Source organism: Mytilus edulis, chromosome 4 (assembly GCF_963676685.1).
Source record: "Mytilus edulis chromosome 4, xbMytEdul2.2, whole genome shotgun sequence".
In the NCBI taxonomy this organism is placed as follows: Eukaryota; Metazoa; Mollusca; class Bivalvia; order Mytilida; family Mytilidae; genus Mytilus; species Mytilus edulis.
Window position 1 is genome coordinate 94462424 of NC_092347.1, and position 17073 is coordinate 94479496.

The 17073-nt window shown below is 31.9% G+C and overlaps 1 protein-coding gene across 1 annotated transcript in view; it reads left to right on the forward strand.

Annotated features, from left to right (window-relative positions):
- Positions 1-1273: 1273 nt before the first annotated feature.
- LOC139521095 (disintegrin and metalloproteinase domain-containing protein 12-like) overlaps positions 1274-17073 on the forward strand; it is a 31851-nt gene continuing 16051 nt past the window's right edge. The window contains exons 1-6 of the mRNA XM_071314367.1: positions 1274-1348; positions 4454-4517; positions 6877-6956; positions 7377-7443; positions 16141-16212; positions 16562-16639. Of these exons, the coding sequence (XP_071170468.1) occupies positions 4506-4517; positions 6877-6956; positions 7377-7443; positions 16141-16212; positions 16562-16639 (309 nt within the window). The 5' untranslated portion in view covers positions 1274-1348; positions 4454-4505. The remainder of the gene's footprint in view (positions 1349-4453; positions 4518-6876; positions 6957-7376; positions 7444-16140; positions 16213-16561; positions 16640-17073) is intronic.

The window sequence follows — 17073 nt, forward strand, 5'->3', positions numbered from 1 at the left end:
CGTGTAGTGTTCCAAGTACATACTATCTTTGAAGTACAGATTTCTTCATGACAAGTAAAAATGTTATTTACTTCAAATGTTTAAGAGGCAGATATACATTATATACATCAAAAGACAAAACACACAGAAAGGATTATTGTTTCAAAGAGAATCTATTATTCAAATAATAGCATAAACTATATCGACATTGTCCGTCATAATCTCTGACATTTTGAAAAAGCCGAACGTTTAGATTTTAAATATTTAATAGAACATAGATAATTACTACTTTACATATAAACAAGAAATGTATTAGTGGATGGGATTTACGTACGACATCCATAAACCAAAAAAAAAAAATCAATAGATTTTATTGGTTCTATGTATATCGAAGTACCAAAAACATTTCTTATGGTATCAGAAAATTAAAATCTTCAAGCATGTTTTGTTTGATATCTGACAAGGTTTCTGATGAACGTGATATTTAGATTAGATATTGAAGCATAAATTTTAATTTTGTTTACAAAAGGAGACAGTGAACTAACGTACTGGAGCCTCTTAAATTTGTGACGTTGGAGTGCATTTTTCTCTCTCGGACAAGTCAACGGGATATAAAAAAAAATGCTTCACTTTACTTGACAATGTTAAAACAGAACAATGTGGAATCTATTTTGGAGGATTGGAATTATATTTATTTTACAAAAATTATGTGGTATGAATCTGTTATGTCGTATAAAATATGTCTGTATTTGCGCACAAATTATCTTAATTAAAAGAGAGCGTTCATTTCGGTTTGAATCCTTTTTTTTTCTTTCTCAGTTATGATTTTTAATATTATTTTTTTTAACAGAAAACAGTTTGTCTTGCAGTCCACTTATGCCACAGAATAACAATTTAAACGAGGAAAAGGTAAAAACTATGAGAGTTTAAAATTTTATTCTTTGAAAAATTCCAGTTAAATCATTTCATTGAAGATGTGTTTAAATAATGTTAAAGAACAATATTTTTTATAATATTCCGTATTAAAATAATATTAAAATGTGCTATCATTTATTTGAAGCACAACTCACGAAGAAAACAGATTAAAAAACGTAAAATTGCATATGTGTCTGTTTCTGAACAATAAACTAATAGTAACATATACTATGTAAATACGAAATTAATCTATGATCAATTATAAGTAGTATTTCAAATATAAATAATTTCTCTATATAAATAGTTTCTATTTAGCCAAATTAAGCATATTCATTAAAAAACATTTCTGTCATTTATATCTTTTTTTGTATCCAAAGTCTAAGACACAAGAACACAATGTTGAAATTGTCGATGAAGAAGGCCATGTATTACACCTGCGTGTTACACATAAAAAGTAAGTGTTAAGCTAGTAAATAGTTATATAAGTTATTTAGATCGTTGAAAAGTACAATTAGAGACACATATATATATATATATATATGTTACAGTGAATTTGTATAATCAGGGATTATGTAGAATCCCTGATTTTTCAGGGAATATGTAGAATCACTAAAATCATTAGTAATTATATATAATCCCTGAAAATGACCAGTGATTTTACATAATCACTGAACATTTAAATAATTATTCTACAAATTCCCTAATATTTTTTTCAGGGATTATGAATAATTTAAGGTTGCTTTGTTTGATAAAAAAGAATAATACATATAGACTAATCATCATTTTTTACTTTCATAGTTTAGTTTAAACATATTTTATTTGCTGAACTAAAGCAAAATGGATTAGACACAAGTAAATCATACTTTCATATTCCTTGTAGATGAAATAATTTTGCTTTTTAACACAGAGGATGACCTTAAAGATACAACCAACTGAAGGTTTAGAGATAAAGTTGAACACTTTCAAAATTAATATTATCAAGATTCACTTTAAAGCGATAACTTTACATGTATTGTTTGTTTATTAAAAGCCAGAGTCCAATGGATATTCATGTTCTATTTGTAAATCCACAGAGCATGTTATTTGTGGTACATGGAAAACAAATGGTGAAGACGATTATGGAACATCTGTTTTTCTTTGTTTGTTTTTGTTTTTGTTTTTGTTCAAATGAACACGAAATTTAAACAGAGAGAACTTACGAATCTAAATGTATAGAAAAACTAAGGATTGACAATTAGAACAAAAGTTTAGAGGAAGCTGGCATTTGGTGTAATATTCTCTTAGCATGATTCCACAGGGTAAACAAGGAAAGGGGATACCAAAAAACTTAATGATAATTGTTCACCAAAAGTCTGAAAAAGGATATCGCCTGGCCAAAAAACATGGTTTCTTGCTCGAACCACATCGGTGTTGCTAATTCCCTTTTTGAGGGGTACCTACAGATGTTTTACTGAACACTTTATTTTTCTTAAGCGGGTCATAAAATCTGATTCGATATGTGAATGAAAATAACATTTTAATATATTGTGCCTAGCATTTAAAAAAATTGGGTTATCATTTTGATATTTTGTTCTTAACATTTTACAGTTTATGTTTATACAGTGTAATGCTGTTTTATTATGATCATTTATAGCATGAATTATTTGACTTTTATTCATTTTCTTTATAAATTAAAACTATTTCTTCATTTCAGTTATTATGTATAATCCCTGACTTTTTTTCTAGTGATTATACATAATCCCTGAAAATTTTAGTGATTATATATAATCCCTAAACTGGCCAGTGATTCTACATAATCCCTGAAAATTTCAGGGATTCTACATAATCACTGATTATACAAATTCACTGTAACATATATATACATTGTACACGACTTGTGTCTCTGGTAAAAAAATTCAAATGAATGCTGATTTAGAAAAAGACAAAGTCATATGACACTTCAAATTAAAATATAACTCATTTGCTTTGAATAGGTTTTATATACTTGATTGGCTAAGTTTTAATATATGAAAAGGTGTTTGAATTTTCTTTTGAAAGAAAATCCTTTATCTTATCATAATTTTAAAAATGAGCTGCTATTGCATTATTGTCTTGCGATACTCGTATTCATCAATAGTTTTTCCATATGGAGTGACCTTAACCACGAGTTCTCTTTAGAGTTACGGCAACCCCACTGCACAAGTGCGAGGAAAAATCATGTTTAAATCAGGATCGATAAACTGTAATCAGCAAAAATGTTCAGTAAAGTAAGATTTACAAAAAAGTTTTATATGACAAAAAGAGTTATTGCCCTTTAAGGACAATTTTACACAAGTTGTTTATGTTTTTCAGCTTTAAAAATCTTCTCAAATGGTTGTAGTGTATTTTTTTTATTTCCTTGTACGTCAAGAAACATAGACACTATGGCTAAAATGAAAATATTGATTTGCTTTTGAAGAACATATGACAGATACAATGAACATTTAAATGGCATTTTTAAGCCACTCATTAATATATATTGAAAAGCAAAAATAATCATTGATGAAAGATTTAAGCAAACAAATAACAGGTGAGCGATTCGTGCTCTTGAGAGCCTCTAGTTTGGTGTTGTCAATCTATTTTTAACTGAGGAGTTTGAATGTCCTTTTGATATCTTACACCTCTCTGTTGTTAACAAACTTGCACTAAAAAAAGCCACTTTATATACCTCCCATAGTCCTATAACATATGACCGCATTCTTATTAAATTTTTTACGTTTTTATACTGTTATTTTCATTTTTTATTTTTTTTGAAGGTGGCACATTGATAGTAAAAAATTATCAGAACAGTAAATAGAAATAGTAAATAATGCCCCCGAGGTCATATGTTATAGGACTTTGGGAGGTATATAAAGTGTTTTTTTCTGAAAGAATCACATGTTCTATCTGGATGGTTGTTTGAGTCGTCTGCAACGGTCAAATGTTCTAACTGGATGGGAAATTTCGAAAATTTGACCTATATGGTCAAATACATTTTTCTTTTGTTTATATTGTTGTTAAAAATATTTAATGCACCAAATCAATCAACAACTGTTACGGTATGTCTTATTACCAAAAGTATAAACATAGACCAAAAACAAGTGCTTTTAAAACTTCATGTCTAAATATTTAGTTTTAATCTGACCCATTTTTACACAAACAAATTGAGTATGATATAACCTTTGTTTTTTTCATAGGTTCATAATCAAAATCACAGACATTATTTTGCCCGTTATCTCTTTATTAAATTTTGATCGGATTGAGTAGTTGTAAAATCTGTTTAAATCTAAAACATATGTCACGGCTTATATTAAACAAAAATAATTTAATGAATAGAAACAATCTTGAGGGACCGGAATGTAAAGGGGAAAAAGTGAAATATAATGTCAACCAGATTAACCACAAAGACCTCACGTAGAAACAAAACAGAAAACGTCTCTTAGTATGAACAACGATACAAAAATGCTGGCACAAAGTTCTAACCACAATCAAATGACACATCATATACTAGTATAAACAAAAACAAACGATTTTCAATTATGATTTTTTTTTCTTTTTGAAGACTTCACACTCCAACGTTAAGTCTAAGAATATATGATGGTCAGTACCAGCAAATGTATTTAAAGGTTAGTGTATAGCTAAACCACGGGAATGAATGTGTAGTGCATAAAACGTATATTGCTTGTTCATTCTTGATATAGACACCAATTGATTGAATAGGATTTTCTGTTACCCTTTGTTACTCAGTTAGTTTATAGGATAATAATGATAATTGTTATGTTTATTTTCATGGACCCTTTAGATAAAAAAAAACCCCACTAATCCATTTCCCTATTGCTTTCTATGTTAAATTATGTAACTTTAAGCATTAATGGCTACTGTGTCTTAAGTTCCAACAAAGTGGCAGTTATTTCATGTCAAAACTATACCTTATCCTGACTTGTGCTGAAAAATTTAACATACTTTTAATTGCAGGTACTTCTGATTTAAACAACAGGGCAACTGTGCCCTCCGATTGAATTTTATATATTTCTTTACCGTTCAAAAAGAAATTTTCAACAAAGGTTCTACAATGATCCCAGGTCTCTAAGTCTTCATTCGATACCATATATATACAAATATTTCACTTATTGACAAAGATACAGCTATGCGTAAGAACTATTTTGTTTTAAATATGTGCTACTTTCTTGTATGTTCTTTCCGACCGGGCCTGAATTAGTGGTTATATACCTTTAGCAATAAAAATATTATCTTGGTGTTTATCAAATTCACCTTTGGTTTTTTATTACCTTGATGTGTATTATTTGAATGGATTTGAACATCTGTGCATTATATTTGGAGCAGGATCTGCTTACCTTTCCGGATCACCTGCTTACCATTCCGGATCACCTGAGATCACCCCCAGTTTTCGGTTGCATTTTGTTTACTATTGTTTGTCTGTTTGTCCTTTTCTTTTTTTAGCCATGACGTTGTCAATTTATTTTCGACTTATGATATGTCCCTCGGGTATTTGTAGCCTCTCTTAAGGGGGTAGACCTTGGTTCAGGGAGATAACTCTTTATATCAGTTAAGCGTTTGTAAAAGTCAAGTTCATCAATGTATTTTAAGCATTTACCTGAAACAGATTGAAAATAATCTCTGTAACCTAGAAGCTTAGAATATATTTTTGAAAATGGTTGACACAAACGTACTGATGATTTTAAGAGTTATTTTCCTTAACCTATGTCTACCTCCTTAATTACTGTATCTTCTACTTTATAACTATGAGCTCAGCTATTTAATCTATAAGTAATATGCAAACGAAAATCGACTACTTAACAAACACTTCTATATCATTTGATTTTTACTGAATCCTAAATCATCGATAAAAACGCACTTCAAATAAATTTACCAGCTTTAATTCTATTAACTCAAACCAAAATCTTAACATATAAAATATAGTGTTCAAGTCATTAAAAAGTAAAATCCCAAAAATACTGAACTCCAAGGAAAATTCAAAAAGGAAAGTCCCCAAGCAAATGGCAAAATCAAAAGTTCAAACATATTAAACGAATGGATAACAACTGTCATATTCCTGACTTGGTTGGTACAGGCATTTTCTTATGTAGAAAATGGTGGATTGAACCTGATTTTAAAGCTAGCTAAACCACTCACTTGTATGACAGTCGCATATAATTCCATTATATACAACGATGTGTGAACAAAACAAACAAAAACAATACTGGGTAAAAATGTCAAAAATAGGGGTAAATAATCTAATTCGGTAGGTCACATTCGTGAAAGGGGAACGGGATTGTAGTTACGACATAAGAAACATATCTGATATCATCTGTGAAACTGATATTCTATAACGGTCAACCAACTCGTACAGACGTCCGTAAAATTTACAAAGAGATGATTTCAACTTCACCATTTGGAACTCTTGGTTTAAAATAAAATTCACAATTGGGAACCTGAAACCATCTCTTTAGTCGTAAAGATTTGTTTTCAACAGACCCTCATAGTCAATTTCTAGATATAAGTCATAATCAAAAAGCAAAATCAAAAGCTCAAACACATCAAACGAATGGATAACAACTGTCAAATTCCTGACTTGGTACAGGCATTTTCTTATGTAGAAAATGGTGGACTGAACCTGGTTTTATAGCTAGGTAAACCTCTCACTTGTATGACAGTCTCATCAAATTCCACTATATTGACACCATTCAAAGTTCTTCGATCTATGGTGTATTCAGAATTGCATGGTAATCACGTGAACAGTTGCTTAAAAGGTCGATAAAAAGAACGGCCATTGATGTAGGTAGACAGTCAGTTTTTGAAAAATAGATTGATTAATGATTTTACATTTGCAAGCATGCATGTAACTTCTTCAAGAGCGACCTACTTTAGAAATGTCTGTGATAGACCATCATACACTATACTATTCCTAACCACTATTGTTTTAATCTAAATCCAACTATGGAATCTGAAAACTATTTTTTCCAGAGATCCCAGTGTTATATGACAGGATATATTGGAAATATTACAGATTCTTCCGTTTCTTTGGACATATGTGGAAATCTAAGGTAAATAGAACAGTACTGAATTAATATTTGTGTACAATGTATTGCTTTTAAAAAGAGACCATGCAGACCCAGCAATGCCCATTATAACGTGTTTTTTCTTCATATGAGGTTTGTGTAACAAGCTTCATCATTACATTTTAAAGAACTGTGAACTTACTTGAAGGAAGCCCCCGATACCGACAGAGTAACAAGTGCTCACACGTGCTTATTAAAGAGGAGTTGATGGGTAAAACTAAAAGATATCATCAAGTGTTTAAAATATGGACTTCATTTATCAATATGGAATATAACAAGCTCTTAACCCCCAATCCCCATCCCCACACTCACATGCACAAATCCAGAAAAAAATATAAAAATGAATTAACAGATAATTGCACAAGAATTTGTTGTTCGATTGCCTGTATATTTTTATAATTTTAGTGGAGTGATACGTCATGGAGATAAACGATATGTTATTAAGGACCATACAGCTTTTAGTGAAGAATATGTAAGTTATGAACGTATATGTAACTTACTGATGTTTGCACTCGATAAACAAATAAAATAAAAAAAGAAAGCGGGAGAGAAAAGATGCATCAATAACCAAAGTTTCTATGTAAGAGATAATGAATTACGTACGGAATTTCAATTTATAAAATTGTCAAAATACTACAATCACTGTGTCTAAACCACACCGGCAAAATTTGTTCGGACTCGATGGTATCTAACATCCGGCACAATGACGGAACATTAATAGACAGAAGAAAGCTAGTTTTCTCCTTATTTTCTTATTTTTTTTATGATATCGAAGAATATATATACATATACAACTATTTTCTATTGTGAGATGCAATATTTTCTACAACCGTTCTATATTAACGAAGAAATAAGTCAAAATGCATGTCAAAATGACGAATTGAGTGAACCTTGCCTCGAAATTGTTTAATTTCTCGTTCAATTGTTCACATTGTACGGAAAGAAAGGTACGGGAAGATAGATATTGGCACGGAGATTGCAAATTTAGTTATTATGAGCATCTCAATAATTGTATTTCTGTGTATGGAGCGAAAGAAAAGGGTCATGTCAAATTAAAATAAACCGGTTTCGTCAATGTTGTTACTACACAATCACCCGGTTTCGTCTATATATATCACCCGGTTTTGTTTTTTTTTTTAACAAAAAATTTATGAAAAGAAACTTTGGCACGGATCTGAACATTGTCTTTCGAGAATTTAAATATATATTTATTGTAAAGTAAACTTGGCGTGTTAAAATCTATTTTAAACGGGCACTTTTGGACATAGTTAATTATGATAATACACAGTTTCCTAATGAAAGGCGTATCTCTTATTTCACTTAACTTCAAACTTATTTTAAATGGAATACAAATACTGAATAGCAAACACTGGTATCTAATTATTTTGTAACATTATTATATTTTCTTTGTTGCGTAAACCCCTGAGGGTTTACGCAGTATATATTGGACGAGTGATGTAGTCTTTCGGAACACCGGATGTTAGTCGGAACACTTCTGGTCTTTCTATGACCACCTTTCAAATACATGCGCAATAGCTATGACCACCTTTCAAATGCATGCGCAATAGCTTACAAATCTGTTGAATATGCATTAGCATCTTAAGTTGCTATAGAGATATTTTACGTATGATCTGAAATTTATTATGATATAATATTTTCTTGCACACGATTACAAGCTGCTAATATTAACCTACATGCGTAGTATTTTAATTAGTCAAACGATGTAACCAGCTGTGTTTAGATATGAGATAAGATTTCATGTAAACAATGCGCTTTATATTCTGAACGAGAATAATTAAAAATAAAATCTTTAGAAAGAGTTTTAGTAGCATTTTATTTTAGATTTTACGTTTAGTGAAGATGTACACTTATTTTTTTTGGTTAAATATTGCAACTTTAATAAAAAAAAAATGGTTATTAAAAATAAAATTAAATAGATATTGAATATGAAAAAATAAAATATTTTGAACGAGAACAATTAAAAATAATATCTTTAAAAAAAGTATTAGCACTTTTTGAAATTTTACGTCTAGGATAGACCAAGGACATGGAAATATAATCATAAATACGTGCCTCAAATAGGTGTAAAAACGAGGATTTAAAAAAAAATCGTTTATTGAAAATAACGTTAAAATTAATTATGAAAGTTATGTCCGTATTTATTTTCATTAATATTGCAAATTTAAAGTTATTTTCATTGTTTAAATATTGCAACATTATTTACTTTTTTTAATAACCTCTGAATCCTTTTCGTCATTAAAATGCGACTGATAAGTATAGATATTCAATATGAAGGGGGGAAAAATAACCGTGACTGAAATCTAAATCTAAAATTTATTTAAAAAAAATACACATTTGACCATGCAGATGTAAGAAATGATACTTCAAGCAATGAAACAACGAATTAAATGTGCCACTTTAATTACGACTTATAACCTAAAAATGAATCATGCATGCATTTTTAGCAGACTTAACCAGGTCGGCGATAAGATATCAAATATAAAAAAAGAAGATATCGGGTTTGGTGTCAATGAGACAACTATCTGCAAGAAACCAAAATAACACAGAAATACAAACTATGGGTCACCGTACGGCCTTCAACAACAGGCAAAGCACGTACCGCATAGTCGGCTATAAAAGGCCCCGAAATGACAATGTAAAACAATCAGTCAAAAAAGAAAATTAACAAAGTCCGTATCATCGTATGCGTAACTTAGTTGCTCACCAGAGGAACTTTACGCAAGCGTTTAAACACGCGTTCCATAAGTTTGAAGTACGTCGAAATGCAAAGGTATACGCTTGGTGAACGCTTTTACTTCAGGAAAATTTTAATGGAACATACAAAAAATCATTCAGCTCAAGCGTTTGTCAATCGTATATACATGTACCTGTAAACTGCACGCACATAATATACACGCTACACGAGCGTTGAAAACGCTACAGATAAGTTTTAGACACGTTCAGGGCACATTGCATACAAAAATACTCGTCGCCTTAAAGCTTTCATTTAGGAAAAGAAGTCCGATACGGGTGAAACTTCATCAAACCTACAGAAGATATTACACCCTCACTAACCATGCAACATGGGACTAGACATAGAAGTACAGGAACTACTCACATTAGTTTGAGCTGTACAAGATCTACAAAAATATTCCGCCTGCCTCAAAGGTGCATATAGGATCGACCATGGTCCAGCACTAATGATACAAATACCAACCAGAGTTACAATGACGTGGTAGTAAGTCTTTAAAGGCCACCGAGCGGCCTCCAAAAATGAAAAAAAAACTACTATTTAGTCGGCTATTAAATGCCCCGACCATTAAGATTTAAAAACAAAAATCAAACAAAACTAAGCAGCCTTATTGATAACAAAATAATTTACGAAAACAACTTGACCGACATGAATTATGAACAACAACCACTGCACTACATGTTTCTGGCTTTAGAATGGACATTGGCACATAAACAATGTGGTGGCCATAAACCCAACCCTCCCAAATGAACCAAACCTTAAGGACAACACATCGCAATAAAAAACTGTAAAATATCAGTTGCAATTCGCGTCCCTAAAATTATGGGTACGGTGCACAATAATCACTTACATAAAAACAATAGACACAAATCACTGAAATAATCGCACTTACCGAAAGCTATTTCAAAGCTAGTGAACATGTAGACGAACCAGTGGACATAGACGGACTGGTAAACATGTAAACAGACGGGCGAATGTGACAGACTTATTGACAAACATTCACATATAGACAGACCTGCAGTTGGGAATGTAGGAAGACCAGGAGAAACGCTAAGGTACGCTTTACGCACACCCAATACACGCTTTAAGCTCGTTGTGCACACGATACAGATATGATTGACAGGTTGAATGCATCAAAATTACTAGCGTTTTGGTAGCGTGCATGATTTTTTTTACCTCGGCCGAAATACGTCGGATCTATACGTTGATGTGTGAAGCCGGTATTACATTATTTAAACCACTAAACAGGCAATGTCAGTTTCTAATTCTTATGCACAACAAAAGTAATATAAGACAATACATCTTTATTAAACAATTATCTAATATATATATAATGCCAAACAAGCATTTGGGTTTACGATTGCATTTCTTTTTTTAAAGAAAGCAACTTGTTTATAATATTAGTATGTACAGATGAAAAATAAAAGGATGTGTTTTGATTGTGCCATAATTTAATTTACTATACTATATTATATACACTTAGTTTACAATATATACTATCAATTATTAATACATTTATGCATTCAATCATTGACGAACAGTCCCAAACCGACGATAGTCTATATTGTTCTGCACAAATTAATCATGCATGCAGTCCTGCCAGATTTTCTGGTACTATATATACTGTGTTACTTGCGCACTAAAGAGAGTTTTCACACTTAAGCATCCATAACATTGCAGTGAGATTTGTAACTTTCTCCCCGTTTCTGGTAGGCACATTTATTTTCATAGGCATGTTTTTCACATTATTTTTACAGTTCAAATTCATTTTTTGTACAGTTCAAATTCAATTGAAACTTCAAGATAACTTTCGAAAACAATATCTTACAGTTTTATATTTTCAATGTGAATAAAAGTTGGTTTGCAAAACATGACCGTCATTTATATCTAGGTCCAATTAAGAAGAAGTGACGGTAACCACTTATCCCATAAACATTAACAATGAGACAAATTTCTTTTAGACACAAAAATTATGTTGAATTAAAAAAGTTTAGGTCAGCGTATGCCTTAAACAATGAGAAAAACACACAAACTGCATGAAAGCAAGCTATAACAGGGCCCTAAATTATAAATGTAAAACAATTCAAACAAGAAAACTACCTGCCTATTTTATGTTCAAAACGCATATGGTATAAAGCAACCAAAGACAACCATGGAATTACAAGCGTGTGATTCGGGAATGGACTGAATCAAAGTGTTGTCGCTGACACAAACTGTACAACAAAAGTACAAATAATAAAAAAAATGATGAAAAAACCTTAACTCGTGCGATGACAGAGCCTGTATAGTAATTGCGCGATGTGTGCCAAAACTTGTATCATAGTTAAAATTATCCCTTAAATATAATAAATATACATGTATTCGCAGTTTACTATGAAGCCCACTATCACTGAACTAGTATAAATATTTATTAAGGGGCCAGCTAAAGAACGCCACAAGATGCGGGAGTTTCTCGCTTCATTGAAGACCCATATTGGCCTTCGGCTGTTTTCTGCTCTATGGTCGGGTTGTTGTCGCTTGGAATTTGTATGAACTTTTCATGTTGATAGACATTTTTAAATAATCTGTTGTTTTTTTATTAAGATAAGCTGTCCTGAAGTTACGGTGCGACATGTGTATGCTGGACAGACGGATAGATAGACGGACAGACGGACGGACCGAATGACTGATAGATGGAGGAACGGACGGATGGAAGGACGGACGGACGGACAGACGGGTGTATACAATAATACGTCCTGTCAAAATTGGGACGGGCGTGTAAAAACGCAAAGAAATGAAGAAAAAAACTCGTAATTAAAGGTCAATAAGTTTTATTAGGATATCGGCCAAGTCGATTTATTTGTATCTTTGTCTGCCTTATCATTTTTGCTATATAACTTTTATATATATTTGAAAAAAATGTATAGAAATCGATAAAAAGAACTTGATATTCGGCATTTATTATAATAAACATAATCCAAATCACATAATCCGATTTCCCGGGTGTCCCTGTTTTATCATTTCTTACAATATTTTAATTCGGTATACACTTTATAAGATAAGTGGCGAATCTAGATGACGTATAGGTTGCACGCCCCGACCCCACCTTTGGTTGCCAAAACTATATTGATTCCTGTATTTAACGATTTTGTAAAGCAAAAAATAATCAAAATATTGTTCGACTCGCTACGCTCGGCGGTATGTAAAAGTTGTTCGAATTACGTCCACTATTAAATAATTTGAATCCGTCTGTCCGTATATATTGTCAAAATATATTGACCAACGTCAGTGTACGATCATAATAACACAACGGCAACACTACAGACTCGTTTTTTTTTAGTAATGTTAACAAAATAATTATTATTGAATTTTGTCGATGACCTGAGACTATTATACTAATTTGGACATAGCAGTATAGTTACAATAAGGGATAAAAAAAAATATTTTAATGCATGGTAGTTGTAATCCTACATTCATTTTCTATGTCGATTATGCATGCATATACAGTTGTCTTATTTTCAACGTTTATCCTTAAGAAGATTTATTTTTAACGATTGTAGAAAAGATTACATACATAGAATGATTAGATTACTTATAAAGGTGTCCATCCTTTTGTGCGAGAAAATCACATATCAATTGTGTGTTTCGATTTTTAAGACCCTAAACTTTAATTTCAAGTTTAAACATGTTCAACATATTTTCCCATAACTCATATAGAAAACGCATATTTAGAGAGCTTTAATCTCAATATGCTGTTAAAAAATTTCGGAATGCAAAGTAAATTAAAATATTTGTGTTCTATAAGAGTAGGAATTCAAGTTTTTGCTTATTATTTATTTGAATCTGAGACTCATATAAATAATAAGCCGTTGTCCGGTGAACGAACTTGTTTTCCAACGACCCACAAAACTCCTTTTGAACGCTGAAGTTAAATAATCAATTATAATGTAATGCGATTATGATTTTTTTATTTGACCAAACCGGGTTATGCATTTTGAAATCTATGACGAAACCGGGTTGTATACATTGACGAAACCGGCCAGTTCCATTTTGACATGACCCATTTTATTCGTTCCATACACAGAGATACAATTATGGAGATGCTCATAATAACTAAATTTGCAATCTCCGTGTCAATATCTATCTTCCCGTACCTTTCTTTCCGTACAATGTGAACAATTTAACGAGAAATTAAACAATTTCGAGGCAAGGTTCACTCAATTCGTCATTTTGACATGCATTTTGACTTATTTCTCCGTTAATATAGAACGGTTGTAGAAAATATTGCATCTCACAATAGAAAATATTTGTATATGTATATTTATTCTTCGATATCATAAAAAAAATAAAAAAATAAGGAGAAACCTAGCTTTCTTCTGTCTATTAATGTTCCGTCATTGTGCCGGATGTTAGATACCATCGAGTCCGAACAAATTTTGCCGGTGTGGTTTAGACACAGTGACAATGTGTTCTCCTAATGAAGACAATGTCTTTTCCTGGATAATTGACGAAATGTCTTCTTTGGTGTGAAAACCATAAGTGAGATGAACTTTTTCTTTATAACAGTTTCAACATATTGACATATACTCGTACATGTACTAGTTATAATTGTTTTTCCATCATTCTATCCAATAAAGGGAGCTGATTTTAAGTACAACATTCAACAAGAACAGAGTTAACAAGAGGCTGTCACAACGACAGCAAACCGGATTTATTTACATTTATTTGTGTCCTGGCAATATCACAAGAACCATTACTGATGAATGGTGAAAGTGAAAATCATCAATATCAAATTTGACCTCCATTTTGTCATCAGTATCAACATTTCGAAATAATAATATTTGAAAAGCTTAGAATAAATGGTTCATGAGTAAATGCAACAACGTGAATGGAAATGCCATTTTACGATCTTTCAAGAACCATAACTCCTGAACAGTAAAAGTCAAAATCGTCATTATGGAACTTGACCTCTATTTTGTCATCAGTAACAACATATTAAAATTTCAAAAGCTTTGGTTAAATGGTTCATTAGAAAATGCACGGACACGACAGGAAACACCATTTTTCAATCTTTCAAGAACCATAACTCCTGAACGGTAAAAGTCAAAATCGTCATTATTGAACTTGACCTCCATTTTGTCATCAGTAACAGCATATTAAAATTTCGGAAGCTTTGGTAGAACAGTTCATGCATAAATGCACGGACACGACTGGAAACTCCATTTTTCAATCTTTCAAGAACCATAACTCCTGAACGGTAAAAGTCAAAATCGTCATTATTGAACTTGACCTCCATTCTGTCATCAGTAACAACATATTAAAATTTGGGAAGCTTTGGTAGAACAGTTCATGAGTAAATGCACGGACACGACTGAAAACTCCATTTTTCAATCTTTTTCAAGAACCATAACTCCTGAACGGTAAAAGTCAAAATCGCCATTATTGAACTTGACCTTCATATAGTTGTCAGTAATAACATATTAAAATCTTAAAAGCTTTGGTTGAACGGTTCATGAGTTAATGCACGGACAACATTTGATTGCCGCCTTTCAAGAACCATAACTCCTGAACGGTAAAAGTCAAAATCGATATTATTGAACTTGACCTTCGTATGGTTGTCAGTAATAACATATTAAAATCTTAAAAGCTTTGGTTGAACGGTTCATGAGTTAATGCACGGACAACATTTGATTGCCGCCTTTCAAGAACCATAACTCCTGAACGGTAAAAGTCAAAATCGCCATTATTGAACTTGACCTTCGTATGGTTGTCAGTAATAACATATTAAAATTTTAAAAGCTTTGGTTGAACGGTTCATGAGTTAATGCACGGACACGACTGAAAACTCCATTTTTCAATCTTTTTCAAGAACCATAACTCCTGAACGGTAGAAGTCAAAATCGCCATTATTTAACTTGATCTTCATATAGTTGTCAGTAATAACATATTAAAATCTTAAAAGCTTTGGTTGAACGGTTCATGAATTAATGCACGGACAACATTTGATTGCCGCCTTTCAAGAACCATAACTCCTGAACGGTAAAAGTCAAAATCGCCATTATTGAACTTGACCTTCGTATGGTTGTCAGTAATAACATATTAAAATCTTAAAAGCTTTGGTTGAACGGTTCATGAGTTAATGCACGGACAACATTTGATTGCCGCCTTTCAAGAACCATAACTCCTGAACGGTAAAAGTCAAAATCGCCATTATTAAACTTGACCTTCGTATGGTTATCAGTAATAACATATTAAAATTTTAAAAGCTTTGGTTGAACGGTTCATGAGTTAATGCACGGACAACATTTGATTGCCGCCCAACCGCCCGCCCGGCCGCCCGCCGTACATCCCCAAATCAATAACCGACATTTTTGTCACAAAAATCCGGTTAAAAATTCATTTCTTATTTCTGTGACAGACTTTTATTTGATTTTATAGGTACAAACGGAAAACAAAACTGTATGCAACAGAGAGTTTCCAATATACGGGTCCATGGAGAGCTCTATAATGGTACATATGTATTTATGAATAAATAAAGTTACAATTTATGGAGCTTGTGTTATCCTTTAACTTCACGTTCCTCTAACAATTAAGCCTTACTGTAGAATTGATGTACTTGTTTAAAGACTGTAGAAAGTTTCCCTGTGCTTGATATAAACGTTCTTCTGTATTTTGAAAGTGATGGTGCACTTTCTATTGTAAATCACTGTAGTTTTCCCTGTGGATTGTTTACCGACCAAGAAGACACACAATTGTGTATTATATCTTATTAACTATGTCCATGTGTTTGTTGGTACAAATATTGAGATCTGATTTATTATACTTATGTATATAAACATGTTTTACTATACCCCTTCAGATGAACTATAAAAGACAAAGAAGATCAACAACAGAAACTTTAATGATAGAACTATATGTTGTAATGGATTATGCACTGGTATGTCTTTTAGTGATAATGGTGCAAATTTGTTTGAAATTATTTAAAATTAAGGAATGTATATCCCTCATGCAGAGTTCTGATGTATTGCTCTGCTTTGAATATACCTTTATGTCTTTTTTGATTTATAGCTCTTCGTCTTTTAAGTAAGCTTTGGATTTTCAAATATTTTTGACTCAAGCATCACTGAAGAGACATTGATTGTCGAAAAAATAAAAAGTAAAATCACAAAAATACTCAACTCCGACGAAAATTCAAAACGGAAAGTTCCAAATCAAATGACAAAATCAAATGATAAAACAAATTTAGCAAATGCACAACAACTGTCATATTCCTGACTTGGTACAGGCATTTTCAGATGTAGAAAATGGTGGATTGAACCTGGTTTTATAGCGCTAAGCCTCTCACTTGTATGACAGTCACATCAATTCCAT